The sequence below is a fragment of the Pongo pygmaeus genome, chromosome 1 (assembly GCF_028885625.2).
Source record: "Pongo pygmaeus isolate AG05252 chromosome 1, NHGRI_mPonPyg2-v2.0_pri, whole genome shotgun sequence".
Lineage (NCBI taxonomy): Eukaryota > Metazoa > Chordata > Mammalia > Primates > Hominidae > Pongo > Pongo pygmaeus.
The window spans coordinates 51,968,495-51,996,386 of record NC_072373.2 but is presented as its reverse complement, the minus strand read 5'-3'; the positions used below and the strand labels follow the sequence as shown (position 1 = coordinate 51,996,386).

General features: G+C 31.4%; 1 protein-coding gene across 8 annotated transcripts in view; it reads right to left on the bottom strand.

The window, feature by feature from the left end:
* The window catches only part of DENND1B (DENN domain containing 1B), a 260,436-nt gene that overhangs the window by 89,719 nt on the left and 142,825 nt on the right, over positions 1-27,892 (bottom strand). For all 8 annotated transcript variants that reach the window (XM_063647586.1, XM_063647606.1, XM_063647618.1 and 5 more), the window contains 3 exons: positions 20,870-20,970; positions 15,126-15,171; positions 10,254-10,355 (listed from right to left, as the gene is read on the bottom strand). In XM_063647586.1, the coding sequence (XP_063503656.1) occupies positions 10,254-10,355; positions 15,126-15,171; positions 20,870-20,970 (249 nt within the window). The remainder of the gene's footprint in view (positions 1-10,253; positions 10,356-15,125; positions 15,172-20,869; positions 20,971-27,892) is intronic.

Genomic DNA, 27,892 nt, shown 5'->3' with positions numbered 1-27,892 from the left:
GAGAAATGAACACAGCATCAGAGGAAAGACCAGCTCTACAGGTGATAAACCTTCACAGTAGTGACATTTTCCAGTGTAAAATCACAGTTACTGTGATCTGATCAAAGAAACAGACCCCCATTGGGTCCAATTATAATCACAGTTTTGAAAAAATTATTGAGTTATGTTCATAATCTATGCAGAAAGGCCTTTGCAGTGTAGGTCTTCTCCCCATAGCTGTGATCTTTTCAATTTATATCCAAGCTCCATAGATTCAGATAAAAGTTGAGAGCCTAATTCATTTAGCCCACAAAGTGCATAAACCAGGATTCATTTAAGAGAGATTTTTATTATTAAAATCTAACCTCAATAAATGCATATTTTTTGGTAACCCACATATTCAAACAATAATAATTACAAAAATAAATCTAAATTAATGTCCTTTATTCTGAAACTTCTAATGCTATTTTTAAGTTTCAAATGTCTTCAATAACAATGGGAGTGCATATCAATATACATATTTAATTACTACCTCCATCCCCAAAAAAGATTACGATGTAAGGAATATGATTCCAGTCTTTTTAAAGTATTATTATATATAAATAGTTTTTTATTAAAGATTTTTACTTTAGAAAATAAAAAAATTGAAATGCACCTTACATCTCTGCAAAAGAAAATTCCTTAATGTGTATTTTTTAAAATAAAATATGAAATTCACAACTCAGTTCTCCACAAATCAAGAACACAATGTTCTCCGGACAATCACAACACGTATGCTCACTAAGAATACAGGCAAGTCAAGCCATTCCTCAGCCTTTATTATACCAAATCCTTGACTGCATAGTTGTTGCCTGAGTTATAAGGGAGTATTAAACACAATGCCACAAGCCATTCCAAACCAAATCATAAATATGCAGCCTTCACTTCCAAAACTAGTCAATGATAGCTCCTGAGATCCCTGTGGATGTGTAGAAAATAGGAAAAGAAAGTACCTGTTCTAGAACTATGCTGGCCAATAGGGTAGCTATCAGTCATACACGCACTTGATATTTGACTTGTCTCAACTGAGATTTGCCATAAGAGTAAACAGACACTATATTTAGAAGACTCAGTACAAAAAAAACTCAATAATGTTTATATTGATTATATTTGGAAGCAATAATATTTATATATAGGGTTAAAATATATCGTTAACATTAATTTCACCTATTTCTTTTATGATTTAATGTGGCTACAAGAAAACACAATCATACCTGTGGCTCACATTTTATTTTGGACAATGTTATTCTACATGAGTATGCTATCTAATTTCATACAGATTTTAAACTAAAATTGCCTGGCAAGAAATATAGTTATATTTCTCCTTTGCCTCTTTCTACATTATTTCAACTTTTACAAATTACATAAAAATAATTTTTCCTTGACCTACTCTAGTGGGCTTCAATTGTCAGTACATCTGATGTTGTTCCTGTTTTTCAGAGACCAGATGGGCAGCTAAGTGTTTCTACGTGGGCAAATGAATGCTCAAAAATAGTCTGTAAGAAAACAATTGTTTTTTAAAAATCAGTTTTAGATATAAGGATATTAATATAATATAAAATCATTGCATCAACCTTGCTGTGTTTCTGGTCTTTACATCACTGGAGTAAATTATCACCAGTTACCAATGCCCTTTGCAGTGTTAATTAGCTTTTAGCAGTTTTTAATCTATAAAAATGATGGTGTCTGCCCTGTACTTTTTAATACCCGGTCTAGGAAAGAGCATTTTCTGCTTTAATTTCCAAACTTCTAACTTTAGTTATGAAATAAATGTATCTCTTCCCATGAAATCCTAAGGCTTATACTCACACATAACTCTGAATTCAGAAAAGCATTTGGAGCCTTAGTCATATGGCTATCATCACATAATCCTATTAATACTGAAAAAGTATCAATTGTTTTCTCTTTTTATTGTTAAGAAAGCAAGCTAGCCTCAACCTCCAATGGCTAAGGATTACTTCACAAAGGACATTTTATTTTATTGTCTTTAGAGACTTTACACTCTGTAAATACATTTTTTTAGTCTAATTTAGTATTAGGATAGATCACAAATGAAAAGTTAAACAATGAAAAGAAAATTCAGAAATAAGCATCATTTCATTGATCTTATCAAATGTTTTAAATTCCTTTCAGCGAGAATTCAGACCTCCAAGCAGCCATCCATGTGAAGAATTATAACCTGGATTTTAGCACGCTGGGAATTCACCACAGCATGAATAATATTACCACCAATTCCCCACTTTTACCCTCTTAGCACTAAAATGACTATGAATAAAAGGACAGAATTACATGAGTAAACACAGCAAATAGGTACACGTTAAAAGAGTGCAAGCCATGTGCACCCAGTCTAAGTAACGAAGTAATTATACCAAAGGACAGTAAGCCAGGAAAGCAGCGCATATAAGGGGGTTGAGTTTTTCCGAGAAGTAACAGATTTTTTCTTTTACTTAACTTTTAGATGTGATTTCTAGATATGTTTTTGCAGTAAAAATATATTAACTGCTATACCTAGAAATTTTTATTTTACTTTTAATGATCACAAAGAGAAACATCAGGATAAAGAAGATAAAAATAAGTGTTCCAAAATAATATTTAGATAATCTACACAACCTAAAACACTCCTAAGATATTTTTAAATATTTCCTTTCATATAACTAAACTGCTCTCTAAAAACTACATACACTTAGAAAAGTTAAAGTGTCAAATAATTATCTGTAGAACAAAGTTATAAAGTTGAAAACTTTTGTTCTCCCATGAATCATGTTATAGTTATCACATGAATTAGATATTAAATCCTTACACTTCTTTAACCTTTCTAAAGTTCAGTTTATTAAGAAGCAAAATTAACACTTCTCTCTTAATAATTTTCTAACAAGTCTCTATTTGAAGATTAAAACAGTAACCTTTAACATTTATTAAATGAAAAGCATATGATATACTTACCTACAGAGTGTATCATTACATTGTTTCATTGTATGTTTAAAGTACCTGTCAAATCCTAACTAATATGGTATCATCTACAAGTATACAATGAATTTCCAATAAAATCCTAAGGTCTTTAACAAGAATTACACATCTTTTATGATCACCCCTGCCTATCTCTACTATCTCATTTTGCATAATTCTTTTGTGTATTTCACTACAGCTATATAGGTCTTGAATTAACCAACCTCTTCCCCACAGGAAAACCTTTATATATGTTATCTCTCCTCCCCCTCTTCTTCCTCCTCCCATTTGGCTTACTCATACTCATCATCATTGAGGCCAATTCTGCAGAAAAATGTTCCTGATACACTGAGCTTGGCTGTACCACAAAAGGCTGATCTGAGAGTGCGGACTAGTAAAAATGGCATCTCAGTTTGGCTAAAATTATTTTCTTATCAGTTTACTTACAGCAGAGATGGCTTTAAGTCCACCAACATCTCTTCTCCCTTTCTTTGCTAATGGAAATCTTAAGTTTGGACTGGTGCATATTTAACAAAACTAGGTTAACTCAGCTAGTTTCCAACATCCCTTGGAACTTGGTGTGTCCGTATGGCTGGGTTCAGACAAATGGAATGTGAGTTGAGGAACATGACATTTTCAGGCTGTCCCTAAAAGGGATATGAATACTCCTCTGTGGATTCTCCTCTTTATTCTGGGGCAAGGTAGACAAAGAGCATACCTTAAACGTGGAGTTGGATGCTATGTATTGAGGATGGCAGAGTTGTCCCACATCTCTGGAAAACTTACCTCTTAATTATTATACAACAGAGAAATACATTTCTATTTTTATCTAAGAATGAGTATTTAGGTTTCTCTGTTATAGCAGCTTAGCTTGTACCCTAATAAATATACCAAACAGTATAAAGGATAATAAACAAACAGTATAAAGGATATATGAGAGATATGAAATAAGAATATAGACCAAGCTCCTAACTGCTTCTATACTTTCTCATACTGGTGCACCTGAAATCCCATCCTCAGTGCAACTGGCACAGCATCAGGTTCCTGCCACATCATAAGAAAAATGAAACCTCAGGCTTGCAGCCTTTATTATTAAGCTGGAGAAGAACACTTGAGCCCCCGAGAATTTATGCACTACCACATAAGATAATGCCTTGCTGCACCACAGAGGCACACATGGTTTTTTTCCCGTGCCACTGAGCTACAACAGGCCCAGCCTCTACCTATCTCACCCTTAATCTAAATTAGGATATCACTGTAATTCTCTCCAACTGCACCCTGTTCTTTTATAACATTTGTCTCTATTTGTAATACTAGATGAGTGTTAACACACCATAAACTCTATGAAATCAGGGTATATGTTTGCTCGTTCACCACTATATACCCAGTTCTTAGCACAATGCGTGTACATAGTAGATACTTGATAAATACCTGTTGAATGAATGAATAAATGAACAAATCTAACAACCTGTTCCAGGCACAATTCTACATTTATTCCTCTAGTTGACTCAATCAAAGTATCTGTGATGGTGCTCAGAAACATAATTCATTTAAAAGGTCACCAGGTCATTATGATATCAGCAAGGTTTGGGAACTGCTATTGTGACAGTGCTCACAATATTACACACAAAAAGTTGCTTGGATATGGAAAAATCAAGAATTTAAAGGACCAGAAATAAATTGGAAATAATTTTAAAGCCAAAATCAAGGTTTACCTTTTTTAGAAAAAAAAAAAAAAATCTGCAGTAACAAGAGAAAGAAGCATGCTATTAAGATAATACATGGTGGGTGGGAGGAAGACATTAAAAGAAAGGCTAGGTAATTTAGTTGGAAATGAAAAGCCATGAGAAAGCCAAGGAACTTCATTGAGCACTTAAAATCACTAAAAGTAACAAACAATAAATCAACTTTAGAACGGCAAAAGTACAGAGACATAAAGGGGGGGATTACCAAAGCCTGGATCATTGCTGTGGGAAAGCCAGGTTCTCTTATTCAATCGAGAGAAACTAACAAAAATATTTTAAATGTTCAGAAGCACAGTTAAGGTTTTTGGGTTTTGCTTTTGTTTTCTTTGTTCTAGCATTTAAGGTTTATATTTTCAAAATATACACCAAGAAAACAGTTGGGAGAACAGCAAAATCTATAACAGTTTACCTACAAACAAAAAATCTACTTTGTAAATAATTATATCTCTGATAATAACTATTTAAAAGAATAGCTGAGTTTCCACAGACATTCAGCTGGGTATGCAGAAGCACAATGATTGCCATCACAACATGGTCTCTTTTTCTAAATACAGGAAATAAAAGATTATACTCATAGTCAAAAAGTATACTTTATATATGCGTCCAGGTTTCTCATTTTCATTATTATTATTAAAGTCAAATGGAAATATCCTTATAAAATGTTCTAGGAGGTTAACTGTAAACAGACTTTAAAAGCAAGTTTCTATTACAAAAGATAAAAGAAGTGCAATTATATTTCCTTTCAGCAATCACTTATTGAATGCCTATTTACAAAGCACTGTACCAAGGCTGTGTGGTGGAGGCAAGGTACAACTAGATGCCTGAGTTCTAACAATTGGAGATTGAGAGGAGAAAAAGCATGACTATACTTTTCCAAGGGCAAACTGAAAGCAGTATTCGTCTCCTGAAGTAATAAAATGTTCTCCAAATTACTCTAGAAGCTGAATGAATCTTTCTAACCTGACCACCCTAGAAATTTGTTAGGGACTTCATTTACCATTAAACACAATAAGGATTACAGCAGAACTGTGGCAAACCTGGAACCAATATAATATTCTCTGGGGCCCTTTTTTTTCTTTATAACATATATTATGACAATTTAACATGTTAAACCTTCATGTTAGATTACAGGAAATATTCAATGAATTAAACATATCCATTGACAATCTGTGTGGTTCTAAGAGTTTAATTTGCTTACATAACTTAGTATTTTTTGAAAAGTTTATTTTAGAATTCTCTGAAAAAACTAATTCTTCCAAACTTATCCCCAAATTAATAAATTCACTTGAATGTAGATATTCAAACATTTGATATCAGAGTTTTAGAGGTTTTCTCCAGTTCTTACATGCTCTTAATGATTTTTGGTGATTCAGAGCAATTTGTGTCTTTCCTTTTTTTATCACAATAAAACCACTTAATGCACTCCTTCTTATGATTCCTGAAAGCTTCACTATAATATATATATTTTAGATAGCATCATTATAATAAGGTCTTTTCAACATTTTAGTAATTAAATATGCTTCATACAAAATATAGCTATCCTGTAACATACAGTGGTCTACAGTGACTTGTACAATAACTCTTAAGTGTACTATATTTTCTATATACCCTCATAGTAGAAAACAGAAAATTATTTTCCAATAGTATTATATTTAAGATGAAAATGAAGTTTTAAAAATAGTGCTGAAAATCCTAATTTAAATCAAATGGATCAAACTGATATTTCTTTAACAAGTTCAAGTGGCAAGTAAGTGTCTATAATATATTTTAAATGAGTTATTCATTACATTGTATATCACATTTATATGAAAGGGACCATGGTCTACTGTTTCGGACACAGGCCTGAGGATCAACCTCTATGAACTGAATCTATAGATATACCATTAACAGTATACTTTCTGTGCCTTGATTTTCTTATCTAAAATAGGAATAGCATATTGACCTATCGATATTATTACTATTCTTACAATCTAATGAGTTTAAATTATTAGAGACTGTTAAGCAATACAGGTAAAAAAAACTTGCCTGTTGTAATGAATATTCTAATACATGTAACTTTTTCAGATGTCAATTCTAATGTGCTTTCATCTATAGGAATTTATAATTGTTTAATATTCATATGAGAGAATTCCTAAATCTTATAATTCTATTAGCTTAATTCCTAGTAAGAGAGTAATTCTATTTATATTTGAAATAGTAACAACCTCCAAATTGCTTTTTAAAATGTTGATGATAAAAACTAAAATGAGCAGGAATATCTCAGAAATACATTTTAAATTATTACAATTAAAACTAAATTGTATACAGATTTGGAATAGGAGGTGTTAATACTGCATTTTCATAAATTAAAATCAACTCATTTGAGATTTCAAATGTTATATTTAATTCAACTGGTTCTTTTTCTCACCCTTATAGACATACTACAATAACACTAACTGTGATTGATGCTGTAACTGAGTCCTAACATTTACTTTTTTTTATTTCAAAACATTCAAACTATACTACAGATGTTTGTAGGTGTCTATTTGGCACAGCCACTAAAAAACTAAAGTCACAATATATTAATAGACAAAAACTACCAGAGTATATTTTATCGGATCTACCACCTTTAAAAGTTATTCCATGTAATAATCAATATCGTTAAAATCACTCCCAATAAAATATTTGTTTTTTTCTCTTAATGATCCAAATCTATAGTGAAATGATGAAATCAAAAAACAAGTGTTCTTGTCAGAAGACAGGAAAAGAGGTTTACCCCCTCCCTTAACGAAAACAAAGGAATCCTGAAAGCTTTGCCCTGATTTATTTTTCCAATTTTAAATACCTTAAGAGTAGCGGAACTGCTACTGGCATGGTAGTATTTCTAACAGTCAATAAATCTAAAATATTATGTGTGAATATTGGAATGAAGCCATTAAGAAGATTACAGCATGCAACACAGCAGAGGGTCCACAGGAAAAAAGAACTAGTAATTCAGGACAACTGTGACCACTGACCTTTGAACAGCCAAGACCACTGGTCAATCTGACACAATAATAGAGTACACATGCATAGAAAGTCAACCAGCCTGTAAGTATAATTTAAATGCTTTGGTGAAGGATTTTAAAAGGACCCCCCCATTTAAATCTCAGTTAACCTATTAAACAATCAAACAATACTAATAGTAACATTTTTCAGGTTTCAAGTATATTTTATCAATTTAAATCACACACAAAAAATTTTAGTAAGATCATTTGTGATTTTAACACATCTCATTTAAAACATTTACAATTGTACTGTTCTGTCTAGTGGGGTGGGGAGCTTCTAAAATATGATGTGATGCTTCATCCTATTTCCACCAAAATTGTAAGAGATAACTTTAGAAAACTGATGAAAAAGCTATATTTATTAGAAATGGGTTCTAAAAATCACCCAAAATATTTTTAGAAAATTACTATAACTTTAAACCATCTCACACTTTCAGTAAATGGTCCTAGCTCCATCTCAGAACTATTTTTATTTGTCTATTCTTTAAATTTCTCTATAAGTCTGTGTCCCTGAATTTCAAGCATATATTTATTTAATCAGTCTACACCACCTTTCAGTATAATTTTTATCTATATTTTTAAATATTTCAGTTATGTTTATATTGTTGTTTATGAGTAAATAACAAGATGGTCTCCTCTGTCATTTTATATATTTAGGCCTTTACATGTGTGAATATTATTTACTTCTCCATATATTTAAATACTTACATGTGTGAAACATTATTTAACTTCTCCATATATCTAAATAAATGTTCTAATCATCAAACTAATTCTACTAGGAAAGTAGTACTTTTCAATTTAAAAAAGAATCACCCATCAAAAAATAAAATTTCAAAGATTATTTTTTCAAGAATCATCTATCATTGATTGAAGCTGCCTATAAAAATTTTAATATCACGTACAGAAAAGCTGAATTTCTTTCTCTTTTTTTTCTTCTTTCTCTTTTTAACAAACAATCTTTCTCCCTAGGGCATTAACAGTAGGAAGTACATGCATATAAGGAAAGCATTCTTAAAAGTTGGGATTCTATTTTCATAATTATTTCTCTATCCATTGAATAATACTTTTATTGATTTTTAAATGAGTAACTCTAATAATTTCTTTGTGATTTTGTTTTTGCAAATATTTTACAAGGAGGTAATTTAGTTATAATGAGCTAAAAAGATGTAATTGTTCACTGGCCTAGGATTAGATTTGTACATTCATAGCATAAGTTTTATTACAGTAAGATAAGGTAGTTCAATTTTAATATGTCTCAAGGTCAGCAAGTATTTTAGGTTATTATGGGCAAAAATAATCTGATTTTGACTTTAAAATCATATTTTTCCTATCATTAGACAGAAGGACAATCAAGGCTGGTATTAGTGTATTTTTGAGTTTAGGATTTTTAAACTCACTTTCTCAAACTCCTTAATAATGGATTTCAAAGTATTCAATATTACAGAAAAATATGCTCTGAAGGCATTTTTATTCCCAAATTTTAATATCCATATAAAGAATAAATGCTTTGTTTTTTAAAAAAGGAAGTTATTTTAACTTAGAACTATGCTATAAAAACATTTTTAAGTAGCCATTAAAATATATACAGAAACAGTACTAGTTTGCATTTTTATCCTGTACTAAGGAATATGAAGGCCAAAAATAATGCACTTTTGGAGACTATTTAACGTGACATACAGAATATGTCCCATTATAAGCTGCAGACACACGCACACACACACATAACCCTCCGCAAGATCAAAGACCAGAAGAGAACTGGCACTTAATTTATCAGCCTTTGCAGACAAAAGACAGTTTTCGTCATTTCAAAAGGATCAGATGTCTTTTATGACAAACTGGGTTTGCAGTTTAATTTACAAATAGAATTCTAAGTAAGCAGTCTTTGCTCTGCCAAAGCAAATGACAAACAGTGTAGGTTTTCATTCTTGCGGCCCTCAGCAGGATAGAAAAGATTAAAATAAAACTGAAATAATTTAGAGAAAACAAATAAATGTTTCAGAAAGTTGAGGGAGATCAAAGCCAGAATTTTCTGACCCCAACTGTACAAGCATTTCTTATTATATTGACCAGTAACATCAGATCATTAATTAAAAGGAAAAGCGCTGGCAGGTGGCAGGGAAGCAAAAGCCGGTAATTGGCCCCCTTCTTCTTCTTGCCTTCAAAAACTCTCTCATTTTTTTGCAAGACATGCCACTAGGCAGACAGAAATGCCTACTTTGTAATATAATGATTAAGATGAGATGAAGAGACTTAGGTTTAAAGAAACTCTGCCTAATGAATGCATCTAGCTTTTTAATTATGATCTTACTTTTACAATAAGGAATATGATGTTCCATTCAAAATCTCAACTGCTAAAAGGTAAAAATATTAAATATAGAATCAACATTGATTTCTCTCACACCCCATGCAAATACCCAACCCTTTTATTTCAGATATTAAAAGTGGGAAAAATAACTTAGTAATTCAGAGGTCCAGGAGAAAACATATATGTTTACCACTGAATAGCCTTCAGACTTACCACATCACTTGGTAGGTTGTTCAAGTCACTAAATGGTGATTCTAATGTGTTTGTATCAACATTTAACATAACAACATCTTCCAATGATTTGTTTTTCACTCTCTATTAAAAAAACACAATTACGAATACAAATCAGTATATTTACTTTACAAAGTTATGATGAGCTTGGAAACAGAAAATATTATCTTAATGCATTAGGCTTAGGAAAAGAAAAAAGGAAAATCCTATATTATGAAAGGATAGAAACAACTTTGCCTCCTGAGAAAGTCTGACTACAACTCATACAAAAAGATTCAGTAAAAATGCTTAAAATTGAATATTTCCTCATCTTATATTAAACATAACTACAACAAAAATTCTTATAAAATAGGCACAGTTATATCAAACTGTAAACAAATTATATTCTTTAAAATTTATCTATTTAAGTTCAGTCCCATGATATAAGAATTCATGGCCAGCGCTATACCTATGTTTAGCATAAATCATATTGCAAGGATAACATAAACCAATAACTATGACTACAGCATTAAACTATAATTTAAATTTTTTATCTATATTCCATACCAAAAGGTATATGTTGGTGATGAGGACCGAAAGCTGAACAAGAGAAATGTAACATGGAATTTATTGTTAGTAATATTTCTCACATGAATTTCAACAGAAGGTACCAAATTTAATAGCCTATCAGACTATCTTGACTTGTCCCATTTGTTTGAAAGTTTAATCAAAATAGTCAAATTATCTCAATATGTGTACAAATAATAGTAAATAAGAATTTTATCATATTTTTCATCCTTAAAGAAAATACTTATGGTTCATTTTTCCTACTTAAACTAAAAGGTATACTTAAACAATTCATATAATTTTATTAGTCTTATTTAATTTGTAACAAATAGTATTATTCCTTAGTGATAAGTGCTCATTAATTAAATATATTCATGAACTCTAAGTTTCATAATTGTATAAAGTCAACTAGCAATAGGTTAATAATTTTAGTGTGGTATTTTTTAGGTGGTGGCCTACAATAATAGTCATTTTTGAAAATTATCACTTAAAATCTTATTATTACCTTATATTTTAAATTGGCCAAACTGGTTATTTTAAGTTGGTCATAATTAAAATTTCTCTGATCCATTTACAATTTCAAATCTCTGCATATCAGAATGTTAAACCTTCTAAAGCCATGGTAGTCTAAAGCAGAGAATTTCCACATGTTAAGAAAGGCATAATGTCTACAGTGAGGACAGATGATTCTAAAAATCTGTCTTCTTTATTATAAAGACTTAAAAGATGCCACTTCTAAGATATTAGCAGAGAATCACTTATAGTGATACTAATGATACTACTGCAAAAATATTTACAAATACACTCATTTCCTTTTCTTTTCACATGTTTACATATATTTAAAAAGCTTTAAGTACATATATGCATAGTTACCTATAAAGTAACTATAGTATAACTACAATAACCTATTTTATATGTAAAAATATAAATTATATTAATTGCATTTGTGTGAAAAAACATGTCATAATTTTGATTTTCATCTTCAACTTTAAGTTGTCATTTTATGACAGAAACTGTAAAGATAATCAAATAAACCTGATGTATTTGTTAAGGGATAAAATGAGTTAGTCTGTAAATAGCTTAAGATAAAACTATGTGCCCCCAAAGTGTTTTATGAGGACATTATCACTAAACTCAGAACAAGGAAATTAGTACTACTATGACATGTACACTTTTTTCAAAACTGCTCTTAGTTTTAAAAATCTGGTAATTGCTGAATATTAAATTTTATTTAAGGAAGCACTCGAAAAAGAATAGAAAAATATATTCATTTCAAATTAATAAACTGAGGTTCCCTAACATGAAAATAATTCTATTAATACATTAACAAAAAAGGAAAAAATAGAGTGTAACAAATTTTTTTTAATTTGGATTAGTATCAATATTTCATCTATTTTTTCTCTCCAAATTAGACTTCAGCTATTTTTTTTTCTAAATAGGCATGGGAAGTCATGTGGTATATAAAATGGTACCTCTTTCTGTGTCCCACTGTTACATCTCATAAGTTATGAGATGCAAAATTAAGAAAATTTTAAAAATTGTCTTTTTCTTCAAAAATAAGAAAATAATATTAGACATAGACTGAAATGCTTATTAAGAACAACTGTAAGGTGGTGAAGTTAGTGAAGTCTTTCTCACATCCTCTATGTTTAACTTTTCCATACAATATGGCTACAAAGGTACTTTTGCACATTAATACAAAGAAATGACACAGTGGCAGCAATCACATGATCTTATAAAACTGGGTCAACATTTTATTTAGAATCCGTTGTATATTAAAACAAGACAATCCTCACATTTGTAGCCTTTACTAATTTATTCCTAATGACCTGCAGGCCTTAGTCTGCCTTGAGTTCATCCCCAAAGTCTAGTTTTCAGGCAGAACAAAATGTCTTTAGCCTTTATTTTAGAAGGAAATTTGTATTTTAAAAAGATCTGGCCATCCTTTACTCATAATTTCATTAAAACAACTGAAAGAAAGATGTTAAGGGATATTAATTTCATGTCTTTGAACAACTACATTTAGAAGTTGTTACATTAGGTTGGTGCAAAATTAACTGCAGTTTTCGCCATTAAAAAAAAAAAAAAATAGCAAAAACCGCAATTAATTTTGCACCAACCTAATAACACAATAAAATGTGTTGAAACTCTCTTGACCAAGGGAGAGGGAATAAGAAAATATTTTAATTATTCCTTAAAGAAAAAATTGGTTGTAATTGCCAAGCAAAATGCAAACATTTACTCAGTTCAGTCTTACATACTAAATATGTAAATAGCTGTATCAATATTTTAATTATGAGACCATTTTGGTAAAATTAAAAAGCATAAAAGATAGGAATTTTAGTGAAAAAATCTGCCTAATAGTGGCATAACAAGAATGAAATTTGCAGGATTTACATAATCTTGTAATAGATTAACAAGAAAGTTGCTGAATGGTATCCAATTGTTTTAAAAGAATTCCTGAAGTCCCCAGTACAGCTTCTCATTCACTAATAAACCAATTAAATAAAATAAGGCTGACTATTAAGACACTTAGATAAGTCCAGAGTACGAAAAATACAGAGATTTCCACCAGTCTAATAATGGCTTCAAATATTCTCATTTAATAATAAGAGCCAATTTAAAGTCAGAATGGATTATTCTCTAAGACAACACTTTTTAAGAAGCAAATAATTCTTAAATTTGCTACTTAAAAACAGTATTGGTTTTCTTTATAGGTATCCAAGAATATATGATAAATTTAATTGAATGTTTAAAATATATACCCTTTTATACAGTATTTTGGAAACACTGAATCATTTGTTTTAAAAGTTGATGTAGAATCATTATGCAAAAAAAAACTATAACATCAACAGGTAACCAACAACTTCAAATATTTTTCATCTCTATAAATAAATAAACATATTATAAAAATTATGTATCCTATTAGATTCATTAAGAAGCAACAAGTACACTAATATAAAAATCAAATTTGATGACTCTTTTTAGAAAAGAATCCAACCAAGGTTAGATTTTAAATAAAGTCATATTACTGATAAATTAAATGCTAGTCATATATTCCACAATCTAATTAACAAATTAAGTACCTACTCATTCATATTTTATGTAATTTATCCTTTCACTGAAAGTACCTTGGCATGTAAGAATAAGTTTTCTAGAAATGAATAAAAAATAAGGAGTCATAAAGTTAACCAACTCAGACTTCAATATTACAAACAAACCTACTAAAGATATTCATTTAAATATTTTTTTTTTGTTATTGGTGAAACAAATAAAAAATGTTGCCCTAGCATTTTGTGATAAGAAAAAATGCCCAAAGCTAGAGTACCGGTTGGAATCCACAACCTGGGCCTCCTAGAGGGGCATGACTCTCTCCCAATATGATCCTCAGGAGTTTTAAAATATATCAACAGACTCATCTTTGATCAAAGTAAGGACTGATGGAGGGTATACAGTGATGGCAAGAGGAAAACCAAAGCTAACTCATTTAGGTTGCTCATTAGAAACTGGGTTAAAGTACAATCTGTACAACCAGCAAAAAAAGACAAATTTATCTGAATAAAACTGATAGCATCTAGCATAATGACACCACTCAATTGACCCAAGCCTTTGTTTTAATTCAAGCCTTTTGCTTATTTTATTAGATGCTGATCCTATACCAAGACCTTCCTGGAAATCTCACTAATTTCAAGTTCATGGTGTTAATAGTTCAAGGTCTTTCACTATAGGAATAACTTAAGTGACAAAACTAATTTTAAAATGATGTGGTAATTGTGGAAAAAATTACTAAACTTTATATCCCTCAACAGAACTGAAAATTAAAACTTAAGGCTCTATTCTAAAGTTCATGATTAGTATATTAAAACCACACTTAAAATGTATACACTGATAAATGGGAACATAATGAAGTCTGAAAAATAAAAAATTTTACTTCATGACTCATAAGTACATAAATTTTGACTTTCAAAATATAGGTCTGAAAAAGAGATATAAATGATCTCAAGTTGCCACAAAAAAAGGCAACTGATCAAGGACTGAAGTTTTAGTATTTAAAACTTACCATATGATTTCTACCAAACATAACTAACCTATTTTTATGGATTTCATGCCATAAAAAATGGTCATTTAGTATGTTAATTTAAATGAAATTATTTCAATGTTGTCTTTTTAAAAATGATAAGCATACTCTAAATATGAAACTAGTCACTTCTTTGTCCTATACTACTGATACTCCTTCAAAACAAAACTGTTTTAACTATTATTTTATGAGTTAATTTTATCACTATCTCATGTCTGAAAGATACTCACCTGTATGAGGCTGGAGTGTATTCCAATCAGGTATGGCATTGGGGCACTAAATTAAAAATATATATATGCATAGATTCATATAGTTCATTAAAACTGAAACAACAGTATAAGTAATTCAAAATGATTAAAAATTAAATGTAATAAATGCTCAGTTCCAGCATAACACATTATAGATATTCAAAATTATTCAATATATAAAGCTCAAATATAATCTTAGAGGTCATTAATATATTTAAAATTAAGATTGCTTTTTATAAACATCATAAAATCATTTATAATTTAATCAAGAGTTATAATGCCTAAAAAGTTTGTTTGTTGGTTTGTTTTTAACTTAAGAAGAATATCCAGGTCTAGGCCATAGTCTGAATTGAATCTTTTCCATATACCTCATAGCAAATATATCTTAAATAATCATCAAATTTATTAACATCCCTTTTGCACATCTTTTCCTATTCAATTAAATTCTTATTTCTATGATATTCTTAATATATATATTCATTGATACATACCTCCTATGTCACCAAATATTTGGGTCAGAGGGTCAGTCTGCAAATATCTATCAAGACTTATTGTTTGTCAGGCACTGTTCTGGGACTGGATGTACAAAAGGAAACAATTTCCTCACCTACTCTGCTATCTTTCCCCTCATGTACACTGTCTTTTATTTACCTAATTTATAAATTCAGATTTATCCAACTTTCACTTTTATTAATAATTTTAATAAATTTAAAAATACCCAAGTGTGAGAATAATCTTGAATTAATTAATTCAACACATGATATTTGGAGCATAGCAGGTGCCAGGCCTTAGGGTAGAAACTTGGGAACAATAATAGAGAATATAAACAGAATATATTCCCTATGGATTTTATACTCTTGCAAAAAATATAGATACTAAATTTTTAATACATAAAATAAGAATTGCTGGTTATTTCAGAAATACTTCCCATGAAATACAAGAAGAAAATTATTCAACTTGACATTTCAAACCTAAAATATTATCTAACAGAAAAACATGAGAATTGACAGATATCTACGAAGTCAATAGCAGATATATGAATAAATAGCTATTTTAAAATAAAACATTTTTGGCAATTCTTTTATAGGCATCTTTGTGCTCTATTATGACGCACCTTTTCTGTTAATGCAAACAGGTAATCCTCTTTCTCAAAGGATTTGCATAATTTTCTAAACATCTTTGTCATTATTAGAACAGAGCTGTCCAAATTTCTATGTGTTCACTTTGCTACTGAGAACCAGCAATAGATTACACAGCCACCCTGACAGACCCAGAGATTTCAAAGTAACCTTAAAAAGTTCCAAATTTATTTAAAGATGGCTAACCACTAATCTATATATCCAGAATTTACAAAATAAGTGCTAAAGTTCTTATTTTACTCCTCGTTAGCCTGTACATTCCAGTTCATTACTTCTTATTGTACTAGATTCTAATTCCCAGTTGTCTTTGCCCTTTGTAGCTTTGTTCCTTCCCATTTTTTTTTTAATTTGAATGCAAGAGACCATCTGGAATTGATCTGATATTCTGGATACTTCACTTGGCTAAAAGTTGAAAACTATTTATAGGCCTTGATATCCTTAAGACCTAACAGATTTTCTACCTTCAAAAGAAAACAGGAGGAACAAATGTGGACCGTTCCACTACTTCCCTAATTCAAGTTCTCATCCCTGAATTCCTTCTGGGTCTCCAGAGAAGAAGACATAAAATGCATATCACTAACAAATCTAGGCTTCCACAACAAGGTTTTGATAAGTTTAACAAAATGAATTTAGGCAATTCCCATGATCTTAAATATCTCAAGCCCTGCCTATGTCCAAAATAGCATAAAATTATTAAAGTCACTGTGTAAACTTCCAATTAACCTCAGGTTAGTTTATTCTACTCACAAGATTTATAATACAGAAAAGCCCATGCTGTCTGAAATTTCAAAGTACATTTTAATGAAAGAGTTTTAAAATAGGTAAGCCTTCTAAAAACAATAATTACTAAGTCCATTTTACAAATGTTGGTGGGATAAATGGGTGGGTCAGTGTTTCTTAAAATCAGAAGCAGACTGCTAAATAACCTACCCAATACATCTAGGAAAACATTTTTTTTTTTTTTGAGATGGAGTCTCGCTCTTTCGCCCAGATGAAAACATTTTTTTAAACTATATGGAAGATACACTTACCTTTAGAAGTATAAAAAACACATTTATAAAAATTGTTAAGCTGGCATAAAAATATCCATTAAAAAGCTTGTATGCAAAATTTAATCACATAATAACTTGAAACTTTTAAAACGGGATCACTTGTTATCTCCACATGTTCTCTTCTCACCAATTTCTCACAAAATCCAAAACACAGATGTTAGAACTGTAAACATTATTAACCTAGAGACTAATTTCCTAAAATAATTACATTTTGCAGAATATAGAGTGAATAGTTGTTTCTCACAAAAACTGGATTGTGTAATACTAATATGAAATCACCCAAATCTTATGAAAAGTAACTTTGCAAACCTAGCTTAAATTTCCTAATTATATAAGGGCATTAAAAAGTCAAGAAGAGATTCCTGGCAACACTGATGTTTTGTCCTCTATGTGAAAAACTGTCCTAAATCTTTCTTTTCAATGAAGTTATTTTGCAAAGATAGGATACAGAAGCCTCCATATGATTGCTGCTTCTTTTTGGTAGCAATTCATCTGTACTTAAGAATAGCTTTTTTTTTTTCTTTTTAGGTTTCCTTACAAAGAGACCACCCATGACACAGACTATAACAGCAGTCTGTTGGGGTAGTCTAAAGAACACATTTTCCATTTTTTTTTTTAAAAAAACCTATTCTCTCAGAAGCTAAATCTGCTCCTTTCATAAAAAGAAGAGTCATATAGCCTAAATAGTGACTCAACCATTCATGAACAAATAATAGATAATTATAATTTTACTAGTCCTAAAGTCACACTACCTGCCATGTGTTTATGGACTTAGATAGGTTAAGACTGTCTTGCAACATCATAGACTTGCCACATTAAAGTACTCTTACATTGGCTGATTAGGGGAAAATGCAGACGGTGTCATTTCCTCCAAGGCACCTTCCCTAAGCTACCAGGGACTGTAGGCCACTTCTTCTTATGTGTTGCCATCCATGGTCCTTTGTATGCCTATTCTGTAATACTTATAGTATTGCAGTATTACACTGTGCTATGTGTGTGCATGTGTGCACATGTAAGTATGTGTGTATTTCTTGCTATCTGTGAATCCTGCAATGGCAGAAACTAAATCTTATTCATTACATTACATACTCACAGCTTGGCAAATATTAATAGATGGTCACTAAATGTTTAATGAACAAATGAATGGATGAACGAATCAACAAACTAGCAAGGCTTTATTGGTGGACCAAGATGCGATATTCATCCATGGTCACAAGATGGCATTATGGCTCTCCACAGTCCAACCCACACCAGAGCTACCAGTTGCAAAAACAGAAATACTTTATGGAGGTAGGATTACCTCAGGATTCAGAAAGTTCCAATCATGCCAAAGAGTTAGCAAAGATATATCCTTTCCCATCTAATCTTCATGATACTATTTTTGAACTGGAATATTCATAAAAAGTATTTAATCAAGTACTATGAGATTGAAGGGATGGTCTGTAATTTTTTTCCCTTTTACATGTAGATCAGTATGATTTTTTATCCTCAGGGATGGAAATGGAAGAAAACTATTTACCCTAGGAAACAGTTTAGTTTACCAAGTTTTCTGATAGCTATTCTTTAAAAAAAAATTATATTATACTACTCAGTTCCTACGATAGAAGCTGAGCCTATCATTGTGACCTTAAGGTTCAGGAAGTTTCAGATAACTTCTTGTTTGAATATCACTGACTTACTCTTTGAACCCAGGGAGGTTTTTGGCCTGGAAGCTGTTAGAACTCAACCCAAAGACTATTTCAGACATTAGACACTAGAAAGAAAATTCCAGGGACTGAAATATGAAACAAGCTTACTTCATTGAATTTTATGGCAGGGGTAGAAACGATCAGAAAAGCTCTGGAAAAAAATTAGTACAGAACTGCCTGTGTCATATAATAATTTCTAAATAACATTTTAGAAAGTCTTAAATGTGTAATTCATTACAGATAATTGAACTTAATTAAAGGTGTGCTATCTCTTAAGAGGTTAGAACATTTTAATAGAAAAATTAAGATGGCACTAACATCATATGTAAAATGTAATTCTAAAGATATATTATGTAAAATCATATATCAATATATTTCCAAATACTGCTGTAAAATATATTTTTAAATAAGTAAAGTTTAATTACTGAACAGTATATACAAAGATCTACTGCATATGTCAACATAAATAAATGAGAGACCCTCCCTTTAAGGAATGCTAAAATATTATAGGTGTGTTGGTTAAAGAAAAACTCTAAAATGAATAACAAAGGGCCTATTTATAAATTTAGCTTGATTCTTAGACTTGTGTGTGTGACACTTAACAATATAAACTACATTCCTATAGTTTCCTGCCAAACAGTTTCTCCTTTCTAGTTCTCAAACAGCATAATAGCAATGGCAGGTCACTGGGCACCTACTTCACAGCATTATCAATACTAACAATATTACCATGCTGTGGAAACACACCAATATATTAACATAATCAATATGTGGCCAAGTACATGTGCTGTCACTACAATCACTTGTTCTGAAGAGGCTCAGTCATAAAAAGTTAATAGAAACCCTCTATGTATGAACTTAAATCATTTTTAATCCTTAATACTTTCTGCCTTTTATGAAATAAGAAAGTTAAATGAATGCATTGATTCTAAAAGTGCTGTGTTTTAGTAACATTAGCTGTGAAATAAGCAAACACATTAAGGTCAAAATTGTTTCCTTCTATGTGTGTGCACAATGATTTAGAGGAAAAATCCCATCACATTTCTTAAGAATTAGGCTATACCTGCAGAAGATGATTATGCAATGAAGATAACATTTCCCTCCCTAGTCTTGAAGAAGGCCCAGAAGCTGCTATTTAGAAGTCTAATCCTTGTTTAGACTCATGATAAATATGCAGACTCTTCCAGGCAAAGAGAAGAAGGAGGGTCTAGAGGCCTGGTTATTGGGTGGGATCCTTTAGGAATTGTGTCTAATGCCAGGAAACTTTTCAGAACTACTCCCAATAGTTTTCAACATTGCTTTTCATGGTGGCTCAAGGCTGAGACTTTGACTTAAACAAAACACAAGAATTCTTGTATTAGAGACAACCCCTTTGTCAGTCCTTGGTATTTGGTGTGCTATTATTGAAAAAAGAGGGGTAAAGAAGTGTATTGTGAAGTAAAGGTAACAGGAGTATGCCCTGACAGAGACAATGTGGTTGCTGGCAGATTTGCCAGACAAATTCTGACACCTGGGATACTGGGTTCTCTAACTGACACCATAACTTCTATACAGTTTTCCTAAACACAACTTAAGACTGTTATTTTTTTCTATTTTACATTGAGTTATCTAAATGACTGCAGAAGAAATTCACAAAATCTAAAGAACCTTATGTTTGCTAAGTATAAACTTGTGCTACCTTTGTACAGAATTATTCTGTCCTTCATAAAAGCCATCTTTACTATTTATTAAAATGTAAGTTTCTGTGATTTCTTTTAAATATGCCCCCAAGTTTCCCTAATTCACAAACAAACAGATATCTAATTATGAAACCTAAACTTAAAGGAGTCTGGCAAAAGCCAGCTTACCAGCAGTAGTCCAGCAGGTGTGGAGGAAGCACTGGGATGTATATGTGTTGCCAATACATTGGGTATAGAAGAGCAGCTGATCCATGGATACAGGCAGTTAACTAAAATTTGTAAAAGGATAACAAAAATAAGTAGCTGCTGACCTTCCAAACAAAAAGCAATGTTCAATGTATCAACAATGAACAGTAATCACAGAACAATTTACATAACTACATAAATAACATTGTCTTTGCCAATTCTACATGTAAAAAGTATTATGTCTCAGAGGCCCCTCTGAAACATATATAAACAGCAAAAGAAGCTTCTTGGGAATCATGTAGATAGTCATAATCATCTGAAAATACAGAGCTTGGGATTGAAAACTTAGAACATAAGTAAAAGTAAAACTGAAAAATTAGGTGTGCATCTTAGAAAAATTGCAGGAAATTACAATTTTTACAGCATAGTTTGTGTATCACTCAGATTAATATAACATGATTAAATATGGAAAGGAAGAGAGGCTGAAAGCTCCTGTGGGATATCATTAGGGCAAATTGCCAAAGAATGAAACATGAGCCAGTCAGGAGAGTCTGGAAGCTGCAATAATATCAGGGGACTTGAATGTTCGACAGTTGGAGCTTCAGTAATGTGTGAACTGCGGGTTATGGTATCAAGAGACTCTGTTCACTGACACATAGAATGTCACTATTGACCAGCGAACTGCCCAAGCTTGACAGCTGTACTACAGGAAGCCAAGTATATCATAATTTCATATTTAAACTGTTCATTCCAGATTAACATTTTGTTTCCTAGCTTTATATCACAACAGCTGTAATTACATTGTTGCTATTTTAAAGGTAATTGCCATTTTAATTGTTTTGTTTTGATAAGCAGTTAATTAAACATTTTTTAGTGCTTAACAAAAGGATATCACTTTTTTCTCCCATCTTCTGACCCTCATCAGAATTCTTTCAATGTGACTTTCTTTCCATTTTAAATTATATTTCTGTAGATGTAAAGTCATTTTTATGCATAAAGCAATAATTAAGTCAGCATTCTTAATCATTTTAAAGTTTTGCTATAGTCTGTATTTCAAGGTTACCGATTAAATTATTTTATTCAACTTGAATATCAGAATTTTTAAAAAATCTGAAAATGAACCAGACTTTCTATAAACCATTTTCTCTATTATTATACAAAGATATTTAAAGAAACTACATGATACGCACAATTAATTTTTTTTTTTTTTGCTTCAAAAAGCTATTTTATTTCTTAATATATTTTTGATGTAAAAAATACAAATATAACATTCTTTGTCTACATTATAAATATGTCACTTCAAAATGTAGATAATTAATATACTAGTTTCTTTTTTTTTGGGGGGAGGGATAACATTGGGAGATATACCTAATGCTAGATGACGAGTTGGTGGGTGCAGTGCACCAGCATGGCACATGTATACATATGTAACTTACTGCACATTGGGCACATGTACAAAAAAAAAAAAAGAAAAAAAAAAAGAAACTAGCACAATTAATTTTAAAAAAGAATGTACACAAAGCGGTCCAAATCCTATTATTAGCCACATTTGTCTATGTTTAAGTGCAAAATAGATCCATTACATAAAGTCAATTAAAATAACTCGATTTGAACCAAAACCAAAAATTTTTATTCAAAGTATATTCATCTTTGCTATATGTATTATATTTTTTCCAGTCACGTTTTTAATCAGTTTTGTATGGCAAATAATGTATTTTGATTTCACTTAGGATGTTATCATTAAAGGATTTTACTACCTTGTACTTACAAGCTTTAATAGGTTATCATAGTATTCCTTCAATAAATATTACTTTTTAAATTCCTTAATTATAGCCTACAATATGCCACTAGGAGGCATTCAAATACTTCCATTTAACAATTATAGACCATGGATTTATTTATGTTACAAACTGCAGCGAGAGGGAAATGAAAATGGGGTTGATCTAACTCATTGTGTCAAATTCTCCAAGAGCTCTCAGGTACTCCTTAGTTGTAAATTAGGCCTCTTTAAGACTGTATTAACTCTTTCCACCCCCTTTTTAACCTGATGGGCTAAAAGAGCTTATGCAGCTTTGAAAGGCAGCTAATTATTCAATTTCTCAATCTGCACACAGATGACTTTTTAAACAGCTCATTTAAAGCCTTAAAAACAACAAAAAAGAGTGTTCTTTTTTTGTTACTGAGCAAATAAAAACTGTGGCAACAGGAAAAACACGTTCTTAATGTGAGGTATTATATTTAATACCTCACTTTATTTCACTGGGCAATTTAGTTCACTGGGCATATCCAGAGTCCAAAGCACTCTACTAAATGCCATGTAAATACTTTCCCTGCCTCCTTACTGGTCATCCTTAAATGAAGTTTTATTAGTTATTCGCTAACAAAATTCAACATTATCTGATGAATTTGACTGATTTCTTAGAGGATGGTTTCTGTAATTATATGCAGAGTCACAAAATTTCTGCAATGGCCAGCACCTGGTAGAGGGTTATGCCTGCTAATCAAGATCTGCCAGGAGAGAAGCAAGCTCTACAGGACTCGGCAACTTTCTGGATGTGGGGTATAGGTAACAAGCAGAGGAAAAAATATATGACAACTCCTCCCCAACCACAGTTCTGGAACTAAGCAACCAGAATGAATTATTAAAGGTAATATAGCAAAAGTGTCAGGTTTAAGTGGAATTACAAGGAATCTGCTTTGGCAAATATTTATTCTGTTAACCATGAGACACCTAAATGGAGATTTCCAAAGAAGACGGAAGCATCCCAAAGATGATCCTCTATATTCACCTAGTAGCATGCAAGAGCTGTGAAACTTAAAAAAAATGAGAAAATACTATTATGGCATATTCTTTTAGAGATGATAGCAAAGTTGCAAGTAAATAGAATAAAACAAATTTACTAGAAAATGTAACACATTCATATGTAAATTGCATAAAATCATAACATGTATATTACAGACACAAAATTAGGGCTCTGCCACCAACAAGCCATGTGATCTCTGGCACATCTACAGATATAACCATGTCTCAGTTTTCTGATCTTTAAAATAAGAACTCTATGCTAGATGATCTTTAAGTATTTTCTCTCATAGATCAAACATTCTTTATTTTTAAATCAGATCAATTCTATCTTTTTTATATTCTTATGTATTGAGATTTCTTCTATCCTGGTGGCTAACGGAATACTATGACTGGACTATAATTCAGAACCACTTTCAAAATATATCTAAAAGTTTAAGTGCTTTAAAGTGCTTTCATAAAGTCTCTAGGTGCTCTAGAGTCCATAAGGCAATTATGCAACTGAAAATATTATAATAATTCATTTGCTTAATTCAACAAAAATTTTGAGTGTCTGCTATATGCAATCGAAATCCCTATGAGGCAACAGGGGCACAGTACTAAACAGAACAAAGTCCCCGTTTCTATGGAGCTTACGTGTTGGTGGAGAAAGCAAACAATAAACAAGTAAAATAAATATTGTCAGAGATTAGATCTATAAAGAAACCTAAAGTAGGGAGTGATGGGGGTGGGGGGCTATTTTAGATAGGAGGATTACAGAACTCTAATGTGGTGACATATGAACTGAAACCTAAGTGAAGGGAGAGAGTAAAATCGTGGATTTGGGAAGAAGAGCATTCCAGGTAAATGAAACGAGGCATTCAGAAGTCCAAGGTGAGAACATGCCTGGCATCTTCACAGAGCAATGGGGAAGTCAGTGAGATTAGACTGGAGGAAGTGGGAGAATGGCAGGAGATGAGGTCAGCTAGAGAAGCAGAATCAATGATGGAGAGCCTTCTAGGACATGGCAAAGACTCTAAATATTATTCTGGATGACATTTTTACATACCTCTGAAGAGAGCGCTATCATCATAAACTATTTACCCGGAACATTTTGAGAATATACAAATTAAAGGAAAATATACAAAGTAAAGGAAAATAGAGCCTTCTAGGACATGGCAAAGACTCTAAATATTATTCTGGATGACATTTTTACATACCTCTGAAGAGAGTGCTATCATAATAAACTATTTACCTGGAACATTTTGAGAATACACAAACTAAAGGAAAATAAACTACATATTTTAGAAGTTTGGTTTGCAATATAAAGTACTACAAAGAAATGAGAACAATTTAATAAGCCAAGTAAGAAGAATCTTATTAATTTAAAGTTATTTATGATATATTGAATCTTTAAGCTTAAAGAAAAATGAAATATCATATAGTCTTTCTTTGGGCTAGAATTACCCAAGTATCATATGTCTGATTAGTGACAGGGCCAAGACTCCAAATTGCTTTTCTAATATCGTCAGTTGCTTCTTTAATACCACAATTGTTCCTCACGAAAGCAGAGAAAAGGGTAAAAGGAAAGAATTTCCATGTTTCACTTCAAACATATCTCTGGCATTATACCCTGAAACTGAATAATACACTGTTATAATTTTCAGAGAAAAATGAATTTACCAAATAAAGGTTTATGGAAAAAATTTTTTTATCTTTATGTGGCATATGATATTTAAAATGCACATATATTTTCATAAAGCATACCCAATATATTGAACTAATACAGTTCCAAAGAGCTGACTAATGCAAAATAGAAACATTGGGAAGACTGATTTACTATGGACTTCAATTACAACATAAGTATATATGGGAATCATGAGAAGGGACAAGAACTAATGCCCGTGAAACCAGACAGAGAAACCTGACAGCAAAGGTCAGCAACAGTTAACTCAGTCATAGAACAAAGGCATTTGAAACTTCTGGTCCCAGGTCACCAGGTCTAAACATAGGTAGTGCCATTGAAAATAATAGCAACAACAAATGTTTATATAATGTTTACCATGTGCCAAGAACTGTTATGAGTACTTGAACTACTCATATCTAATCCTCACAACAACCTCATCAAGTACTATTATCATTATTTCTACTTAACAGATCAAGGCACTAAGACAAAGTTCAACCAACTGCCCATGATCACAGAGCTTATAAACAGCAAAGCCAGGATACAAGTGGAGGCAGGCTAGATGCAAAGTATAGTAACCACTATTTCAAACTGCCTTCAATATACAAAGATTTTAAATTATCATCATTATGAGGCTTTGAATAGCATCCACTGACTGAAAATATTGTGTTTTATACTAATTGTATAATAGAGAATGCATCTTTGGACTGGACAATTAAACAAGAACCATTGACCTTTGTATGAGAAATCTATGATAGACAGAGATCTGATTTACAAAACTTTCCTCAGGCAACACAGACTGTTAAACTACAGCAGGAAACTAATAAAACAGACTCTCCCAGAAAATGTTAAAAGGATAAGATCATTGATACAAATTCTACAAGTTATCATCTCAACTTATGTCTATGAGTACACCTAAGTTTGAAACTGAACCAAAGTTGTCCTGCTCTGTGATACAAAATCTGATTTGTTCCTTCTTCTTAGACTATATTTATTAAAAGAAATCAGTCTATTAATAAAACTAGAATTGTTTTAAGCAATTAAATAGGCATGTATTTTGAGGGAGGAGAAAAAGACATTTATCAGACTCCCATGGACACAGCAGAAAGAAAATCCATCTAGTATAATCACCACTATGAAAAATAGCACAATTTTAACTAGCATGCCTTACAGGTAAAGGTATCATATAGACACATTGCTATTCACACTATTCTAGCCTCTGTATCACCTATCTAGATTGTGCCTCATTCTTTTGTAGAAATCCTACACTTCAGCTAGAGTTATATGAGTTACTGCAGGGTTAAATGAGTTACCGAGGGGCAGATTTATATTCCCTAAGAAAGCATTTATTAATAAAATCCAAGAAACATATATTAGAGACCTCACCTGATTTTTAACTGAATCAATACTTAATTTAGAAATTTAAGCACCATAAATAACTATAAGTATAAAGAGTAAACTGCTGCAGATGGGAATGTAATGAATTCTTCATTAAGATTTTTAAAAAATTAGTGGAAACCATAAAGAAAACACCTGCTTAAACACATTTAATTTATATTCACATTTTAAAGTTTAGACCAAAAACGGTAGCAGCAGGGTATTTGAAAACCACAACATTAAATACTAAATAGTCTCACTTAAGCAAAACTCTAATACTCAAATTAAGTGAGACTTATAAGAAAATGTTTGGAGAGCAGAAATTTTACATAATGCAAAAACAATATTTTGTATATTTTTTAAAAATGGAATTTATTTTTTAGAATACTTTTAGGTTCATAGCAAAACTGAGCAGAAAGTACAGAAATGTCTCATATTCTCCCTGCCCTCACACACCCATGGCTTCCTCCATTATTAACACACCCGACCACATTGGTACATTGTTACAGTCAATGAACCTATATTGATACATCATTGTCATCTGAGTCCCTAATTTACATCAGAGTTCACACTCTAGGATATAAACAAATTTACAGTGACATGTATCCACCATTATAGTATCATAAAAATGCTCTATTAAATAATTACGTATAAATCTAACAAAATATGTATACAATCTATATAAGGAAAACTAAAGATTCTGATAAAAGAAATCAAAGAAGAACTAATTAAATGGAGAGAGATTCCATGTTCATGGGTAGGAAGACTCAATACTGTCAAGATGTCAGTCCTTCCAACTTGATCTATAGATTACAATCCCAATCAAAATCCCAGCAAGTTTTCTTATGGAAAACAAGAAGCTGATTCTAAAGTTTCTATTGAGAAGCAAAAGACGCAGAATAGTCAACACAATTCTGAAAGAACAAAGTTGGAGGACTGACACTATCTGAGTTCAAAACTTATTATAAAGCTACAATATTCAAAACAGTGTAGCATTTATAAAAGAACATACAATTAGATCAGTGGAACAGAATAGAGAGCCCACAAATAGACCCACATAAATATAATCAACTAATCTTTGACAAAGAAGCAAAGGCAATACAATGAATAAAAGACAGTCTTATCAATAAATGGTGCTGGAACAAGTGGACATCCACATGCCAAA